Raw genomic sequence first — 18,569 nt, 5'->3', positions numbered from 1 at the left:
CCAAAGTTTCATTTAATCAGCATTTTTAGGTGTGTTGTGTCATTCCAGTCCAGTGTCTGTTGAATTTCAACTAAATTAAACCTCAGGAGTAACATGAAGTCATCCAACAGCAATGTGAATGACTGACAGCATGACAAGACACATGAAAACTGATAAAAATGTACATAAAAAATACTTTTTGAACTTTTCCAAAATACATATAATTTATTACTGTTGTATTGCTTAAAAGTGAATATGAACTTGTTTTCTTTGCAGTATTTGAGGTCTGAAAAATTACAGAGCATCTTTTCTGTTATTTTGACCGGTTCCTCCAGTTTTCATTTTCTGCAAAGAAATGCAAATAGACATTTGGAGAAATATTGTTAGTAGTTCACAGAATGAAACAAAAATGATCATTTTACCTAAACACATAGCCTACATATAAATAGTCAATTAAAAATGTCTTTATTTTTTCCGTGGCTGTATTAAACGTTACTCAGCATTATTTATCTATGTTCAAGTTGCCAAATATAGGTTTCGTTTAAACAAACCCGATTTTTATACAGTATGTAGAACGCTCACATTTTGAATAAAGTTCTCCACTCAAAGCTTTTTCGTTAATGTGACTTGAACGTTTAATTTGTTTTTAAAATAGTGTTAGCAATTATAACAAAAACCTTAGTCATAAAACAGACTAAGCACAAGTCCCACTCTTCTGAACGATGATAATGAGAAAAGTCGTTCTCTTTACTGAAAAACACAAAATAGCACATAAAAATGCAGCCTCGCGCAAAGCTTGCTGCGAACTGAAAACCAACAATTCTATTGTAATACAAAACAAATTATTTATGTCTCATCTTGAATAGATTATGATTAAACTCATGTTGTGACAAAATAAAAAAAATGTTAAATTTACTTTCTTTAATTTGGACAAGGTGCAAAATACCTTTTTTATGTTATGTCTCTATAGTATTTTGGGGCAAAGATATGTCTGGGGTCCCTCAGGGAGTTTCCAACCCCATATCTCTATAGGGACTTTTGCACTGAGGAACATTTTCTTGTAACTGTTGTCGGAAGTACTCGTTTTTTGGCATGTTCCACTGCCGGAACTAAAATCTATAGGGGCTTTCGGACCGCAGGAACGATTTCATAGTTCAGGAATGACTTGCTGAAAGTACCCGCTTTTTGTTGTGTTTGCACCGCAGGAACCAGCCAGAATTTTAGTTTGGGAGAACCTTTTTGGAGTAACACTTTGGCTCCTTCTCCAAGGGGGGTCTAAACCAGCAGGATAGGAACGACCTGTGATGCAAATGCTGATTGGCCGAACTTCTGTTGTTTGGTTAAATGACGTTGCTGTCGACTGGCTTACATCACTAAATAGTTCCTTTTACTCGTTCCGGAACTTTGTTCCTGAATTTTATACGGTGGGAAAGCACCTTATTTAAGTTTTAGTTATAGGAACTCCTTTTAGGGGAACTAAATTCTACTTCTAAGATGGAACTATTATGTGTATGAGATGTTTATTTGCAAAAACAGATAATTCCGTTTTTCTAATTTTCCTAAATCATGTTTTGATTAGGTAATATGTTTTTATTGTGTTTTGTTGTGTTAGTTCGCGGTATTTTTTTTGTTATTATTACTTAATTAAACAACCCAACTACGGTTGATAGTAAACTGTTTTCACTACAAAATACTACAAATAGGCTCTCCCTGTTATTCATAAAAATGTACCTATTATACCCTGTTAATCATAAACATTTACTCAAGTAATGTTTGCTCAAAAGTCACTGACTGCAGCTGTAATGCATCAGAGGAGAACTGGCCCTCCCGGCTGAGTCTGGTTTCTCCCAAGGTTTTTTTCTCCATTTATTCATCGATGTTCCTTGCCACCGTGTTGGCTTGCTGAAATTATTTTATCTTCTGCAAATTGAATTAGCATTGCTTTTATTAGGATGGTCCTCTCTGTTTGTCCTCTTTACACAAATGTACCTCTTCTGTGTTTTCTTTTTTCATGTAAAGATGCTTTGAAACAATGCAACATTGTAAAAAGCACTATATAAATAAACCGGACTTGTCTTGACTACAGTTTGATTGATATTAATTGTAATGCAAAGTAAAAAATGATTTTTTAAAAACCGAGTTCATATGTTGTCTAGCAGTAGACATGCCACTGAACAGAATTTTTGAGTCTTACAAGACATAAGCATACAGAAAGCATAACCTTAGCTGCATTCACCTGTGATCCTAGTCTGCGTGTTGTGTTTTTTTGAAAGCCTTGATGACATGTAGCTCTACATGTTGTCATAAGAGATTTAGCTTCTTAGTCCTCCTTTTTGCTCTTTCAATCACTTTTACATCTACGTTCCGTCTCTGTTATTACAAATCCTGTGATAGACAAATTAGACACGGATGGAATCACAGCATCCTCCGGTAGTTTACACCTTTGAATGCAGTGCATGTTGCCGTCACTTCAAAGTTGTTTGTCCCGGTGCGAATGCAACCTGGAAACATTTCAGAAAGATTGCCCTAGTTCTTATAACTGAGATCTTATAACTACCCAGTACAATAGTACTTTATGATGTCCTACATTGGGGCCCACAGGGGTTCCACATGAAGTTCAGTACATTGCCCCAGGTCAAAAAGGTCCACCCCCTTGATTCCTTCATATTCTGTTACTGCAAAACGGTTCGGGACCTCAAGGGCTCCAAACAGCCTGAGATCAAAAGATCTCACTCCAAAGTCTCCATGATATTCTAATCCTTCCTACTTAAAATCTGGCTTCTTAATAAGCTACACAAGTTGATTTAGCGGTCAGGTCGGTAGCACAGGAATAAAGCAACATGAAAATACAGTTTTATTTACCGAGCTTGATTCAGAGCGCACACACACGCTCATAAATGAGATTGGCCTCTGGCAGCACAGAGCTGCCTTGTGTATCCAGCTTTGGATTTAATCAGTCCTTCACCTGAGCCGCGGCAGAGATACAAACATCCTCAAGGCACAAAATCTATTTACTCATCTCTGACTGAAATGCGCACCGTCCAGATATTTTCTGAATGTCAGTCGCGCGGCACCTCCGGAGGTCAGAGAGCATCTGTCATATCAGCCGCATGCTGTTGAAATGGCTTTATGAGGCAGAGGTAATCAAATAAAGCCGCGTTCAAGATAATCATACCACCTGAGATAGAATTATCTCAAACCAATGCTGTCTGGGTAGATGCCTCCATGCTAGGTAGCTAGATGTCCACAACGGTCATCTTAATGAACTTCCATCAAAGATGCATTTTCTTGAAATACTGAGACGTTCTGCATGGAACGTCTTGCTTTTTAAATATCATCCCTCGGTATGTTTTAATGCCATCTGTTTTCTTTTGTGTCGTTTCTCCAGCAACTGCTAAAGCTCCGCGAGGATCTAAAACAGAGGGAGACGGAGCTTGAGAAGAACTCCGAGGAAAAACAACAGCTCGAAAGCCAGATCCAAAGTCTGAAAGAGCGAATTCAAGCTTTCCCCGCATCACACGCGCTGCCCGTGAGTCATAGACGTCACATGTTTAAGAGCCTCTCTGTCTGGGGCTCGTGTCTGTGGGTTTGTTGTGCCTTTGTTCTTGAACTCTGTCTGGATTGGGTGCGTTTTGTCTGAGGCGGGGACGCGAGGAGATGAAAGAGCTGTCAGTCTGACGGTGTGTACTGATGAATCTGTCCCACTGAAAGCTCTCCGGGGATTGGGATGAGAAGGGAAGATCTGATTCTCACAGCTCGAATTAAAACAACATTAGCTCAGGAGGAGTGTTCGAAACGAAAAATAATTCAGCCTTGTGTTGTCTGTGTATTCCCATTTATTTATTTAAAACACAATGACACATAATGTGTAAAAATGACACAACTTGTTAAAATTTCATAACACAAAGAGTGCAGACTTTTGCCGTGTCCCCATCCTACTTTGACATAATATATTTTATGCCATTTTCCTAGTCTGTCAAGATCTTTTCAGAGAAATTCATTTTGACGTCAAGACACGTAAAGATATGTTAGGTAACTAGACAGAGAAGCAAACAGAAACCGTGGTATAGAAAACTATGATTATCAATATTGTGTTGATTATGCACACAATAATATTGTAAATAATTCAGAACCTGTTTAAAGTTTTGCCTTAAGAGCCAGAATTGTAACAAACTCTCTCCCTCCCTACACTTGTTGTTTAAGTGTGATTCATTTGCCAAAAAAGAAAACAAATGAAAAATTAAATATAATAAATATCAAAATTAAATGTATTACAAAATTATATTTTTAACATTTTCTTTTATTATTTTAAATGGTTGAAAAACAAAAATAAAGATTAATTTGACTAATAGCATTATTCGTGTATTTAAAAAAATATATTATTAATTTAACATTATAAAAAATAATTGTGACAGTAATATTGTAAATAATTCAATGTCAGTAGGATTCATTGGCCAAAAAGAAAAAATTGGTCTGAATTATTGAAATTTTTATTATTTATAAACATTATTTGTTTATTATAATTTTGTGCTGCTGCTATTATTATTTATTTATTTATTTTAATAGATATTATTGGTGTTGCTAATTCTTTTGTTCAAAATAATCGTGTGATGAAAATCTAATGCAAAAAAATCCAATAAAGGTCCAGCGTATAAAATTTTGCGGCATCTAGCAGTGAGGTTGCGAGATGTCGTCACGTCTTCGCTTCTTTGCTGAATAGATCATGTATTTATGAAACGCACTCTATCGAGCAGTTTGTCCGTTCAGGGCTTCTGTAGAAACAACATGGTGAATTCCATTCAAGCGGACCCGCGGTGTATGTAGCTAGAAACCACTCATTCTAAGGTAATAAAAACATAACGCTTCATTATGTAAGGTCTTTATACACCTCAGAACACATAGTTATGAATATTATATTGCATTTCTGTCAATAGACCCTCAAAAAATTACACCCAGCACATTTCATGCATTCACATTGGATTTTCAGCATGTTTAAATCCATTCCTCAGGATTCTACAGGTATAAGGCTGCAGATTTATCTTCGTCCTCTGCATGAGCTGTAAAGAATACAGGTCTGCGGGACGCATCAGCGCATGTATTTCCAACAGCTGTAGCAGACACTAATGAAAACTAATGGCACCTCTGCAGCCAACACACCACACCAGTGACTACAACAAGCTTCTTTCAATTGACTCTGTCACCAGCGCTGTCTTCACCAGAGCTCTTACTCAGTAAACATGTGTTCCTCAGGGGCGAATCTCACTGTATGAGAGAAAAATATTTCAGGATGAGCCACATTTAAATCAGATCGAGTTTCATTTTTTACGAGCGAAAGGTAAACCCAATTTAAGAAGGCTAAATGATACATGCATAAAATCCGATAGCCCGTTATCTTGTTCAGACAGATTTCGTTATCTGAACTTGTGCTATCTGGTACCGTGGAGCGGAGCGTTTCAGGTTAAGTTTGGCTTTTATCGCCTCCCAGGACTAATCATTTTTAAAACGGTTGGAGGACTACTCATAATTCACATCAGGAAGGAGAGAAAAGTCTGAATGTGCTTTGATTGGCACACAGCCGTGGAATATATCCCAGCACCACTGATCCATGCCGGAGGAGAGTTCAGGGCACCAGTATGTGTGCTGATGAATCACGTGAGACAGATTCGTTAATGGAAGAAATGAAAATCAATTTTAACGCACCCATTCCTCCTATAGATCTGTGCCCATCCGTACTGATAACAGTTTACTGTTTTCTCTCAGATTAATGTGTTGTATATGTCGTGCTTCAGCTTGTGTGTGTGTGTGTGTGTGTGTGTGTGTGTGTGTGTGCGCACGTGTTTATGGTTCCGTCTCATGCCGTGATTAACTTCATTAATATTTAACATTATTGTCTAATTTTGTGCACCGTTGTAAATCGGTCAACGGCATTAATGTCGGCAGTGAATAACGCAGTAAACCATCTCACAAACCATTAAAAATCACTGTAACACACAACTTAAACTGCTTTTATAAAACGGTGGCAACAGATTGACAAATAAATATTTAAATTGCAATAGAGTTGCATCCGATATTAAATTTATCCACCGATAGCCGATTATTCAGAGTAATATCTCCCCTTACCAATACCGATTCTGAAGATTAAATGATTTCTTAACTGTCTGAATGTTAGTAATTCATATTATGCCTATTAATATTGAACATCAAACTGACACATTGGCTTTTATTGACCGTTAAAAGCATACCGATAGCGATTATTGGCCGATATATCGGTGCTGCTCAATGTCTTTCATTTAAATGGATTGATTATGATATGAAGCCACTACCAGGTCTATGATAATCAGCATCAATATAAGTTGTGATACATTTTTTGTACCCCTTTTATAATCGATCCTGTTAAAATCAATGTCTCAAAAAGCCGCCAGGTTTGAGGTATTACCTTAGTTTAAAAATGCGGAAAGAACTTTTAATACTATTAGTCAAAATCTCAACCCAAAGAGCAACAACAACAGTGATGCTTGCCTTAGCAAGTGGAACTAAATATTCTGTCAGCATCATGTTGTGTCTCTAATCTCAGCAGAGAGACCTGAAATGTGCTTTCGCTCTGCGGTTAAGCACCAATTGAGCAGCACCAATGCTTTGGAGGTTTGCTGCTTATTTGGCATTTAGAGAAATTCATTTGCAAACCTGACCTTCAACTCTCGCCCGTGTCTCTGTCTCCCGCCCCGCAGTCTGTCCCGCCTCCTGTAGTTTGCCTGAGTGTGTGTGAGCGTGACTCTGTGACATATTTCTCGCTGACAGCTCTCTCATTCTTTTAATTGACTGCAGCTGGAGACGAGCGAACGGGAGGAAAGAGGAAGTGATGAAAGTGCAAATCACGCAAGCGTAAGTGGGAGACGCTCCTCTCAGTTTCTGCCTCATGTCCACACCATCTCTCCTCATCACACTTCATGGCACTTTCCAACAACACAGAATACCGTACAGTAACAATACAGTATCTTTTAATCCTTAAAATGTGTCTATGACACGCCGGAAAGACAAATATTGTTCCCCAAATATAATATTTATATTTATTAATAATAATAATAATGAAGACAAATATTGTTCCCTTGTGAGGTTGGTCATCAACATTCTCCAAGGTAAAGCATCTTGCCGCCACCATTTGTTGAAAAGCTAAAACCGCAAAACATCATTTTCCAAGAGTTACAGGCCTTGTTTTGCACCCTGTCATGACCGAAGCCTCCTGTTATTCTGCTTTCTTCTGAAGTGCCTCTGGTTCTCCTCTATCAGTCTTTCCCTCTGCATTTTCCTTTCTCTGCAGCACCATAAACTCTGTTCTGTTGTCCCATTTCCCCTCCCCTGTCCTTTCTCAGAACATGACAGATCATTACAGGCCAATCGAGCGCAGGAGAACTTTATTTGTCGCAGGATAAATCACTCTGACACAACTGGGCGAGGAGCTCAGCACGCGTCAGAGTGTCGGGGTAATGAGGAGGGAGCATCTAAGGTGCTGCTGGGAAGAAAAAACCTTCTCTTTGTTGTTGTTATAGGAGGCGGCAGCGTCAGCTGTGGTGTCCTGCAGCCAGGAGAAAGAGAACCTGCCGGAGAAGAGCCCTCCCAGCCCCGTGAAGTCAGAGCGAGAAGCTCTGCTCGTAGGTGAGTGACACGGCGTGGCGGGGGTCTGGAGACTCCGAGCCACGTAAGCGTTGGTTTTTTTGTTCTACATTTTGTCAGGCACGCGATGATGAAAAAACCTGTTCTCATTATTTTCATCATCCACAGATATCTGTGCCAGGGTGCAGGTGTTAATTGCCAGGCCAAATGAGCCTTAAATGAGTCACCTCCAATGCTTTTTAATGAGGAACTTTGACATGATGTCCACGTTAAAGATAGAGACTAGAAAAGATGTGTGTGAGTGAGCAGGAGAGGCTGTGGAATGAGCCTGTTGGAGGCTGAAATGCTGTCTAGGTAGGGAATTTAATAGGTTTTGAGATGCAGCTCTTGACCTGAATGTCTTCTGCAGAGCACAGAAGAAGATAATTTGAAGAATGTTGGTAACCAAACAACATTGACCCCCATATACTTTATATGGACACCAAACCACTGAGACATTTCTCGAAATATCTTCTTTTGTATTACACAGAAGAAAAAGTCACAAAGAGGTTTTAAATGACATGAGGGTGAATAAATGATGACAGAATACTACATGCAGTTTGTCACTTATGACATCAATGTGTTACTGCATATTGATACAGCATAAAACATCAGCACAGTTTTGCTCCCAGATATACTTGTTCATTTAAATCTCAAGCGTGATGTTTCAAGCGTATGCTTATTGTTATTTCAGTCGAGCAGCTGTACTGTCTGCGTGCTTCACATGATTTCATGATTTATTCATTTAGCTGATCCTTTTATACAAAGCAAATAATCTGTCTTAATGCATGTAGATGCCGAGCCTTAGCAAGAGTTCAAGTGATCCAATCAGAAAATGTTTTCGACACTGTTCACTTTAGCTTTACCCTATCACGGGTTTCATTTCCAGAGAACACACATACTGATGTCATCATGTATCTGTCAAATACATGATTTTATATGTTAGGGGTGTAACAATATAGACGATTTCATCGGACGCACGCGGCTGGCCTGAAGATAACTTCGGTCAGTGTTTTTTGATCGGTCTGGCTAGTGGCTAATAATATAACTATTTACATTTTATGTATTTTATATTAATATTTATTTATATTCATTTTAATTTTATTGTATTGTAGAATAATTGTATTAAAAATATATATATATATATATATTTTATTGTATGTTAATTTATTAAATTAACAATTTAGTTACACGACAATTTGGGTCGTGTAACTTTGTCGCATTTTAGCCAAGTAACGGCTCTTCTACTGGTAACCCAAAATAATACAAGACTTTTAACTTCTGTAATATAATTGATTTCTTTTGCTTGTTATCTGAAATAATCTATGCAGACTCTATTCTTTGTGGATGTGTACCGGAAGTTAAGTTTGTTTATGTTGTTGCTTTGAAACTATCTATTTCGTGAAATGATACATAGAGATAAAAAATGCGTAGCTGTGTTTTTTATGATATGACATCTGTGTAATTGCTTCAACGCCGTGTGTTTTGGCAGGTTTATCACAGTTTTTCATATGTATTTATTTATGGTTTATTGTGCAGTGCAGTCCAGTGACTGAAAAGTGTGTCGATCTCACTGTTGTCTGGCTTATCGCTCTCTGCTTAAATAACCTTTGGTTAAGCATAAGCTTCATAGCAGCGCTCTGCCTTGCACGAGTCTCTTTTATTAAGCCAGATTCACTTCAGCTCATGTTCTGTTCAAGTAGCTCCCATCTGCTCTAAGCCGAAGACATTTACTGATGTTTCAAACCAAAGGTTGTGCGGTTGTGCATTCTTTACGTTATAGCACAGAAGATCTGACCTGTTCATAAAACAACTGTTCAGACTATTTGGGACACTTCACCCAACAATGAAACCTCTGTCATCATCCCCACATGTCATTCCTGTGTTGTCTTTGTGGGTTTATGTCTCGTATGGCAGTGAGGAGAGTGTAAAAACTAAAGTGGATGAGTTAAACCAAAGTCATTAAACATCTCAGGTTGTTTCTTGATGGAAGCACTGTAGGGGTTTAACCCTGGTGTCCTGGACACATTTTCTCTACTGGCCTCTATCCATCATGGCCTCCTGTTCTTCTCTAGATAATTGCCTCCTTTCCACCGCCACTGTTACTGTCATCTGCTGCTTTCTCCTTGCATTTGGCGAGACTGACAAACACAAGTTTACCATGCTTTTTATCATACAATGAATGTGAATGGGTACTGATGCAGTCAAGCTCCATAAAGGAGATAACAGCGCCATAAAAGGCATTTACACTACTCGTGTGCTGTTTTCCAAGTCAATACGATGGCTTTGTGCGAGTTATTACTCACTGATAATCCTCCTCTCTGCTACGGCTTTGTCACAACAAGAGCTGGTTTGAATACAGGTGTATGCTATTAAAATGGCAAGTTCACCCACATGCAATAATCTGTCATCATCTATTCAGCCTCTTGTCATTCCAAACATGTATATGACTCCTTCATCTGTGAAACACAAAAGAAGATATTTTGAGAAATGTGTTAGTGGTTTGGTGTCCATACAATGGAAGTCAATGGGGGCCAGTGTTTTTTGGTTACCAACGTTCTACAAAATATATTTTTTTGTGTTCTGCAGAAGAAAGTAAGTCATACAGGTTTGAAATGTAAATGAGCGTGAGTAAATGATGAATTTCATTTTTGGGTGAACTGTTACTTCAATAAATCATTTGGAATATTTTGGGTGACCTATCCCTTTAAAGATGCCACAGGCTATTTGGATGAGAACACAGTGTTTCAGACATACATTCAACAGTGCATTCAATTATGAAAAATACTGCCCAGATTTTGTTTATTTGTCTATTTTCATTCACCTCACCCGTGTTTGGCTTTAAATCAATGTGTGTAAATAGAAATGCATTGCAAAGAAAGCGTGTATAACATAAACTATGCGGTCCATTATGACTAATGGAATATTGAATACGCATGTACGCTTCGTCCTGGAGAGCCGCCCTGCTTTCCTGTTCATAGCGTAATGCATTCATAATAATTGAGTTATCAGGCCTCCTATCAAATCCAAAGCAGAAGTGCTAATAGCTAGCGTTATTGTTATTCCATATGCTGGAGTGTGATCAATGAAGCACTTAGCAGAGCAACGAAAAGCATCAGAGCTGCAATTAAACACTCATATGCATTTAGAAAGTTCAAGAGGCAGAAAAAGCCGATGAGAACATCCACTTCAGGGCAGACACCTCAAGTACTCCTTTTATGAATCAGCTCTTCGAAATACAGGGGGGGAATGCTGATGTATGAAAGCCTTGTTTCCAAACCTAGCGAGCAGCCCATCGTGTTGCAGTACTGACACAAGCTGTAACAAATGGTAGGCAGGATAAATAGGCTGTTTTAAAGGGGTCATATGACACGGCTAAAATGAATATTATGTTTTTTTTTAGATGGAATGCAATGTGTATACACGATTTCAGGTTCAAAAACGCTGTATTTCCACATACCGTGCATGTTTGTATCTCCTCTTTGCCCCGCCTCTCTGAAACACGCAGATTTTTTACAAAGCTCATCGCTCTGAAAAGCGAGGTGTGCTATGATTGGCCAGTTAACCAGTGCGTAGTGATTGGTGGAATACTGCAAGCGTGTGACGGAAATGTAACGCCTCTTACCATATTTGGAACATCAGGTTCCAAAGCAATTGTGCTGACAGGTACGTCCACCTTACTTGCGTATACATTTGGGCGGTCTTAGTCAAATCATACCACGAACTGATGTAGATTTGTGGGGGTGTGGTTACACGAGGCGTTTCAGGCAGGTCTGGGTGATCATTCGCTTTGAGATAGAACGCATCTTTTGTTCCCACACTTTCATTTGTGCAATTTTACGTGTCTAATACATGCATGGGCAACTTATAACCAAAGACACAGAAAAACACGTATTCACGCCATATGACCCCTTTAAGATACTTTGTCCAGGTCAAAATCTAAGGCACTATTGTTTGTGTTGTTTGTAGATGGAGCCATCCCAAAATGCATTGCAATGAGTGAATAAATGAGAGTTGAGCTGTCACGGTATCAGTTTTCACTGCCTGGTTATCGTGGCCGAAATAATTTGCAGTAACGGTATTGTCGTGCTTAGGGCTGCTGCAATTAAATGCAACCGGAATATAAGTTTGTGTTTACATAATTTATGTCTGTGCTGTGCATATTAATTTTGTATTCATAAACACATACACATACATGTATATATTAAGGAAATATTTAGAATATTTATTTATAATACAAACGTTTATTAATTTTTACATTTTTCTTAAATATATGCATCTACTGTATGTGTTTATAAATACAGAATTAATATGCACAGTACACAGACATATATTGTGTAAACACAAACTTTTATTCTGGATGCGAAAAATTGCGATTAATCGTTTGACAACCTAATCGTGATATCTATTGGAACATTTTTATTTTGTGTTTGATCTTCTTTTGGCCGATGAAATACACTCAAAATACAAGTGAAGAGTTTGTAACCATTGTGGCTCCTAAGGCAAACGTTTAAACAAGTTCGGAATTATTTACAATAAATGTATGTGTAAAGTTAACACGTATCAATGTTTAATATCACGGTTATAGTCAATATCGGTATATTGTGACACCCCTAGTTGAGAGTTGTGCAAAATATACTGAATATTATAAATCATCCAATAAAAAGTTACAGATGCAATCCGTAACGTTTTTGGTTACAGGTAAATAAAAATAAAGTAAATTGATCAATATTACATTAAATTATTGAGCAAGTGCATGAACAATTTTCTCTCAAAATAGTTTCTTTACCCCAATTTGCAACAGTAAGCTTATAATAATGATTTATAAGTTGAGCTATCCGATTCAATTTTGAAGTAAATGTCAGTTTGAGGTCTTTTGAATTTGACATTCATATAAGGATAATTACGTAAAATAAGCTGCAAATGTATGTTTACAACAGAGGTGGCGATAAAGAGGTTAACGTTATGAATTGCAATTGTAAAATGAATATCGTTGCTGTCCTTCTGAAACCTCAGATGTCCAAATTCACAGTTTTTCAGGAAATGGAAAAAACACTGTACCTTTTTAATGATTAAATACATGGTTGTCAAAGTTGACAAGAACTTTGTAATACTTTTTATTGGTTAGATATTTGCAAAACCCAGTGACAAACAAAGGGGTGACTAATAATAATGATTTATGGCAAAAAATGAAAATCGCGAAGTAAGGAGATACAAGGTTTCAGAAGGACAGGACTACGGAGATACTGTATATAGAATCGAATCAAATAAAAATCACTATTTCAACAAATGTTTGTGTGCTAAATCTTCAGCTTTTGAAATTTTAAAATACTAATGTTGATCTCCTATCAAGTCGACTGTGAGTGAAGCCTGTGTGCTTCACATGAGGAGTGCTGTTTATCCCATACATAGAATTGCTTTCTGCAGTATATAGAGCGTGTCAAATCAGGGTCCATTTCAACCTAGAAGGCAGCTAGACATCAAGACAGCTGGCTAGCTTTTGGAACAAAGCTTAGTTTTATACAGTACAGCCAAATCTTTCAAATGATTCATCTTTGGCTTTCCTTCCTCAGGAATCATCTCAACGTTTCTTCATGTCCATCCTTTTGGTGCCAGCATTGAATATATCTGCTCCTATTTACAGAGATTGGACACTAAGGTATGCAACACACACGGTCATCTCCCCTGACTGAATCTATTTACTCCACTATACAGCACTTCACACACACACACACACACACACACACACACACTGAAAGCTTGTATGCCTGTCTACTTGCCATTCTAATGTTCTGCTGAGTAAACAGGTCTTCAGCAGACAGAACAAGCTCATGATGTAAGCAATGCTCTGGCACACACACGCACACACACACACACACACACACACACACACACACACACACACACACACACACACACACACAGTATACAGTCACATGTTTACCTTCTGTGGGGTGAACTCACTTAACGTTTGCAACACTTTAGCTTGAAACCTGCGTCTTGTTCACTAAGCACCTACAATCCAGTTAAACTGTGGCTGCTTGCACCAGCTGTGCCTAATTTATAGCCTAGTGTACAACTTAAACACGACACTATTAAACGTAGCTGAAGCGTAACTGTATTTATTACACGGGTCATTTGAATGCTTGATTCTGATTGGCCAGTCACGACATTCCAAGGGTTGTTATTTCAAATAACAACCGCTCAAAACTAATAACACCCTGTAACCCTGATGCTGCAAATCATTTTGAGAGGGGCAGTTTAATATTACACAAAAATTAATTATAAATATGTCTTTTAATAAAATATGACATTATATTTACAAATGATTAAACCAATTTGCCTGTTCGTGACGTTTGAACGTCGTTTCTTACTTTAAACCGAAAGTAAACTGCTTTTCCTCGCGGAAGGTCATCATTCGGTAAAAATGAGCTAATAAAATATTTCAAATTCACATTTCAAGTCCAGTTTCTTTCTCATGTAGCAAGTAGCCGTGTAATAAGCGGGATAATGTACAAGCAGCCGGCTGTTAGCGCGAAATAAGCCCCTCCGAAATAAGATCACACTATTGGGGCTTATTTCTGCGATAACAACCGGCCGCCTGTACATTATCCCTTACATATAAACTAAATATTTTTAGATGCCTCTGATGAGGAGTAATGTTTGGAATAAAATACTGGAGCAGACTGACTGAACTAAATCAATACGCGCTTGTTTCACTCGACAGACTTCAATCCTTCACACATATAACATAGTGCTGACATTTACACTCGCTTGCATTTTTAAAGAGAGGACACCAGTAGCTCTTCAACATGAACTCAAACATCTTGTGTCAAATTTCATCCGCATCAAATGATAATCATATAATAATGTTGTATGTATTTTCAATATTTATTTATTAATCATTATTCATTTCAAATACGGCTTCTGAGTATGATTTACATATCAAATATCAGGGCTGTCTCACGATTAATCACATCCAGAATAAAAGTTTGTGCTTACATAATATATGTCTGTGTACTGTGCATGTTAATTTTCTATTCATAAACACAAAAACATACACATACATATTTAGGAAATATTTGCATGTATTTATTTATATTTACTAAACATTTAAATAATATATCAACATTTATTAAGTTTTATGTTTTTCTTTACTATATGCACGTACAGTATGTGTATGTGTTTATAAATATAAAATGAATATGCAGTATACAGAGATATATTATGTAAACAAAACTTGTATTCTGTACGTGATTAATCATGATTATTCGTTTGACAGCCCAAAAAATTACACCGTTATTCATGATTAAGAAGCATCATATTTAATTAGAGATGCACTAATATATCAGCCAATAAGAGTTGTCGATTGATAAAAGCAGTTTTCATCGGCCGATGATCAGGGTTGATATATAGTATCTTGTCAATCCAAAGAGGATAGGAAATGCAATGAATTTGGCTCTGTTTGATATTCAATATTAATAATCATTATATAAATTAATAACATTTAGTTAACAAAGAAATATTCATTTAATCTTCAGAATCGGTATTGGCAGATATCACTCTGAATAATTGACTATCGGTATCAGTTGAGAAATGTTTAGTGCATCTTTATATTTAGAGGAATTTTTTACTGTATTACCTGTAAAAACATGGAAGTTTTATTTTTTGTCAATTTTGGAAGCAGTTTTTCAATCAATGATGGAAAAGAGAATTATGATCAATATCAAATGCCTAAATGCAGTCACACATATTTGTCTCTTAAAGGTCCAGTCTGAACCAACTCCCAAGAACTTGAATTTGCCGTGCAAATTGCATTCTGCGCAGATTTCATGCAACCGCTATCTGATTTACATAATTTTCTAGTGAACTGGCCGTTAAAACAACACAGACACTGAAGCCGCTATCAGAAGTCACAATTCATTCTCTGTAACTCTCTTCCCGTGTGTTCTCAGATACAGTCCTGAAGGTTTGTCTGCCAAGATGTTTAATGCCGGAATAAAACAGTCATCTCGCTATTGCGCACAGTGTTGATTATTCTTTATTTTTGTCATTGCTCTCTTTCTCTCACTCTCTTTTTCGCTGTCACACTATGACTAATTTAAACTTACAGATGGAGGCTGAAAATGAGGCTATATATCTTTTCACTTTGAGTTTAAGGCCTCCGGCTGTGTTGGTGCCCACGCTCTCTCGCTCCACAGCGCACACATGCCTTCGTATCTTAATCAACACGCCCGCTTGTTTTCACTAAAAACAATGCGCTCCGGTGGGAGGCGCATGAGATGATTTTAATTGATTACCCGACACTGGCGTCTCACTGCGTGACGCTTGATGCGCTGGTGCAAGCGGGTTGGTGATCTGCGAAAACACAATTGTGCTTATGGTGTCGCTAACGTACATGTCGCACGTGCTACGAAAAAATCGGTCTGTGCTAAGAATAAACTAGCCAATGTAGTACGCCTGCGATACAGTTTGGCAGGTGCATTAACACAGAGCTGCGTGTTTGTGTTAAGTGTGTTTGTCATTGCGCTTGTTTGTGTGTGACATTAATCAATGGCGCACCGCTATTTTACCTAGTTTTAATCTATTTTGCTCAACTGCATTGAGTCCATATAACTAGATGCGGACGTGGAATCCTGTTATTTAAATACGTCATCTGGCTGTTCTGCGTGAATGAACTACACTGTTTAACGTGCTACACTCGTGGATTTGTCTGCGTCTACACTGTATGAGCATATGAACACACGAACTTCATCTCCATAGTTGCTCTGAGAGTTTATTTTACGAGCATTTTACTGTTTGAGTGAAGCATTCACACTAATTCAAGTGTCTTCCCGATGACCCGTCAAAATAAAAGTCCCGTTGGCCTGAACAATCAACTGAAAAAAATACTGCTGTCTAATTTAGTATTTGCTATAGAAAATTGTAGTACCCTTGTAGTAAATTGATAAAGTGTAGTAAACACTGTAGTGTACAATAGTAAGGTTCAAAAGCACTATAGTGTCTAGCACTCTTTCTACAGTAATTTAAGTGGACAAATATACCACTATTGTATTGTAAAAAAATGAAAACATAGAACTTAGAAAAGTTAAAACAAATTTAGGTAAACTAAAAATGATATGGCCCTAATTTATCCATCTGTATGTAACATTAATGTCATTTGTCAGTTACCTGCCTATTCGTGTGATGAACTGCACTCGCATATTTTTTAATGATGACAACAGATGTTTTATACTTGTGCTACAACTGTTTGGCTTATGCTACAAAACTTTAACCTCTGTAGCACCAGTGCTATGAGCAAAAAAAGTTAACTTACAGCCCAGTTAATTACAAAAATTGGTTAATTAAAAAATTAAATATTTACTTAATATAATAATATTATTTACTTAATATTTTCGACTGTACATTCAATGTAACTTAATCAAATATATGCAAATTTCTCCTTCAGATGATTTGATTTTCTACTTCAGTTGAAGCGCAAAAGATCATGTTATGAACTCTTAACAACTCCAAATACTGTGAATTTCTTAAATTCATGTCCATTTTCAAATTCAATTTACACACAAATTGCAATTGTGTTTTTTTTTTAAGCATTTCACTGGTGGTCTTGTGCGCACCCCACTTTAAATGCTTCCCTTGAACAAGGAGGTTTGAACTTGTCATAATCTTTGATATTTTTGTGTTTTTTTTTTTCTTCAGATCAGCACCACAGAGGTGGAGACACTACTGGGTCGGCTGCCATGTACATTCAAGCAGGAGTTGACAGGTGTCGGGGCTAGCTTAGAGAAACGCTGGAAGTTCTGCGGTTTTGAGGGCATTAAGACGGCGTAGAGACACGGGTTGGGTCATACAGCGAGACTCAAAGTAAACGGCCAACAGATGGGAGGGATTTCAACCAATCAACTGCCAGCTTTCTGTGTCCATGAGCGCAGCCACAAAGGGGTTTTATTGTGGGAATTTCAGAAAACACTCCAACCCAGGAGTAAACACTTCAAACCTGGAGCTCTTCAAGACTTCCGAGTGTGTGTAGTGTGGTGTAGTATGTGTACACCCAAGCACATGTTGGTGTGTGTGTGTGCGTGCGTGCGTGTGTGTGTACGTCGGTTCCACCTGAATGGACAACATGATGTGCTGCGGAAGTCGGATTTAAATCAGGGTCTGATGTTGAACCGATGACTGAACTGTCAACCTAGTTTTTCTTTCACATTGAATTTGTACAAAAAAGAAAACAACTTATAAATAACATGAATATATTTCTTCTTTTCTGTATAGACTGCACAAAGCTGCGTAGAATCTTTTGTTCATATACTCTGTACATGTTTGAATAACTTGCTATTTTTAAATAAAAAACAGACGGAAATCTTAAAATGCTGCAGGACTTTTTCAATCTAGCAATCTGGGTCAGCGCTCCCGAAGAGTTCACTATTGAGCACCTCGGCTAATTAAAAAGAGGAATCCTGGGATAAATATAAGCCTTAAGAAGACATTTTCTCTCACTTCAGATACATTAATGCCACACACGTCCTTTTAAACCTTCTGGCTCTTCCTGCATAAGCCGGTGACCAGGAAAAATCGTGTCTGACGTGCTTTTGTGTCTCTAAGCGATGGGAATGGGCCACAATAACCCAGCTTCTCCAAACTGATGCCGCGGTCAGACTTGAAAACCTGTGAAGTCTAATGAAGAATCAGAGTGGGGCACGTATGTGTTGTGTGTGCATATGTGTGGGTGTTTCTCTGTTACTCAGCAGTATACACTGCGTTCCAAATTATTATGCAAATGATATCTTTCTCTGGTTTTCCTAATTTGTCGATGCAAATGACAGTCAGTATAATTTTCAAGTAATCAACAGTTAGGGTACATTTGGAATTTTATTGAACAAACCTCCCACTGACAACAGTATTTATTTAAAAAATGAAAAACTCAAAATGCACTGTTCCAA

At 37.7% G+C, this 18,569-nt stretch overlaps 1 protein-coding gene across 7 annotated transcripts in view; it reads left to right on the top strand.

Annotated features, from left to right (window-relative positions):
• enox2 (ecto-NOX disulfide-thiol exchanger 2) overlaps nt 1-17,993 on the top strand; it is a 233,394-nt gene extending 215,401 nt beyond the window's left edge. For 3 of the 7 annotated variants that reach the window (XM_057348902.1, XM_057348898.1, XM_057348900.1), the window contains 5 exons: nt 3,368-3,508; nt 6,805-6,861; nt 7,527-7,632; nt 13,203-13,288; nt 17,329-17,992. In XM_057348902.1, coding sequence (XP_057204885.1) covers nt 3,368-3,508; nt 6,805-6,861; nt 7,527-7,632; nt 13,203-13,288; nt 17,329-17,460 — 522 coding nt within the window. In that variant the 3' untranslated portion in view covers nt 17,461-17,992. Of the gene's footprint in view, nt 1-3,367; nt 3,509-6,804; nt 6,862-7,526; nt 7,633-13,202; nt 13,289-17,328 lie in introns of all 7 variants that reach the window. The other 4 variants (XM_057348901.1, XM_057348904.1, XM_057348899.1 and 1 more) reach the window with 3 other exon arrangements.
• The last annotated feature ends 576 nt before the right edge of the window (nt 17,994-18,569 follow it).

This window comes from Triplophysa rosa, linkage group LG13 (genome assembly GCF_024868665.1).
Source record: "Triplophysa rosa linkage group LG13, Trosa_1v2, whole genome shotgun sequence".
Classification (NCBI taxonomy): domain Eukaryota; kingdom Metazoa; phylum Chordata; class Actinopteri; order Cypriniformes; family Nemacheilidae; genus Triplophysa; species Triplophysa rosa.
The sequence above is the reverse complement of the archived record's forward strand: the minus strand, read 5'-3'. Positions and strand labels throughout refer to the sequence as shown.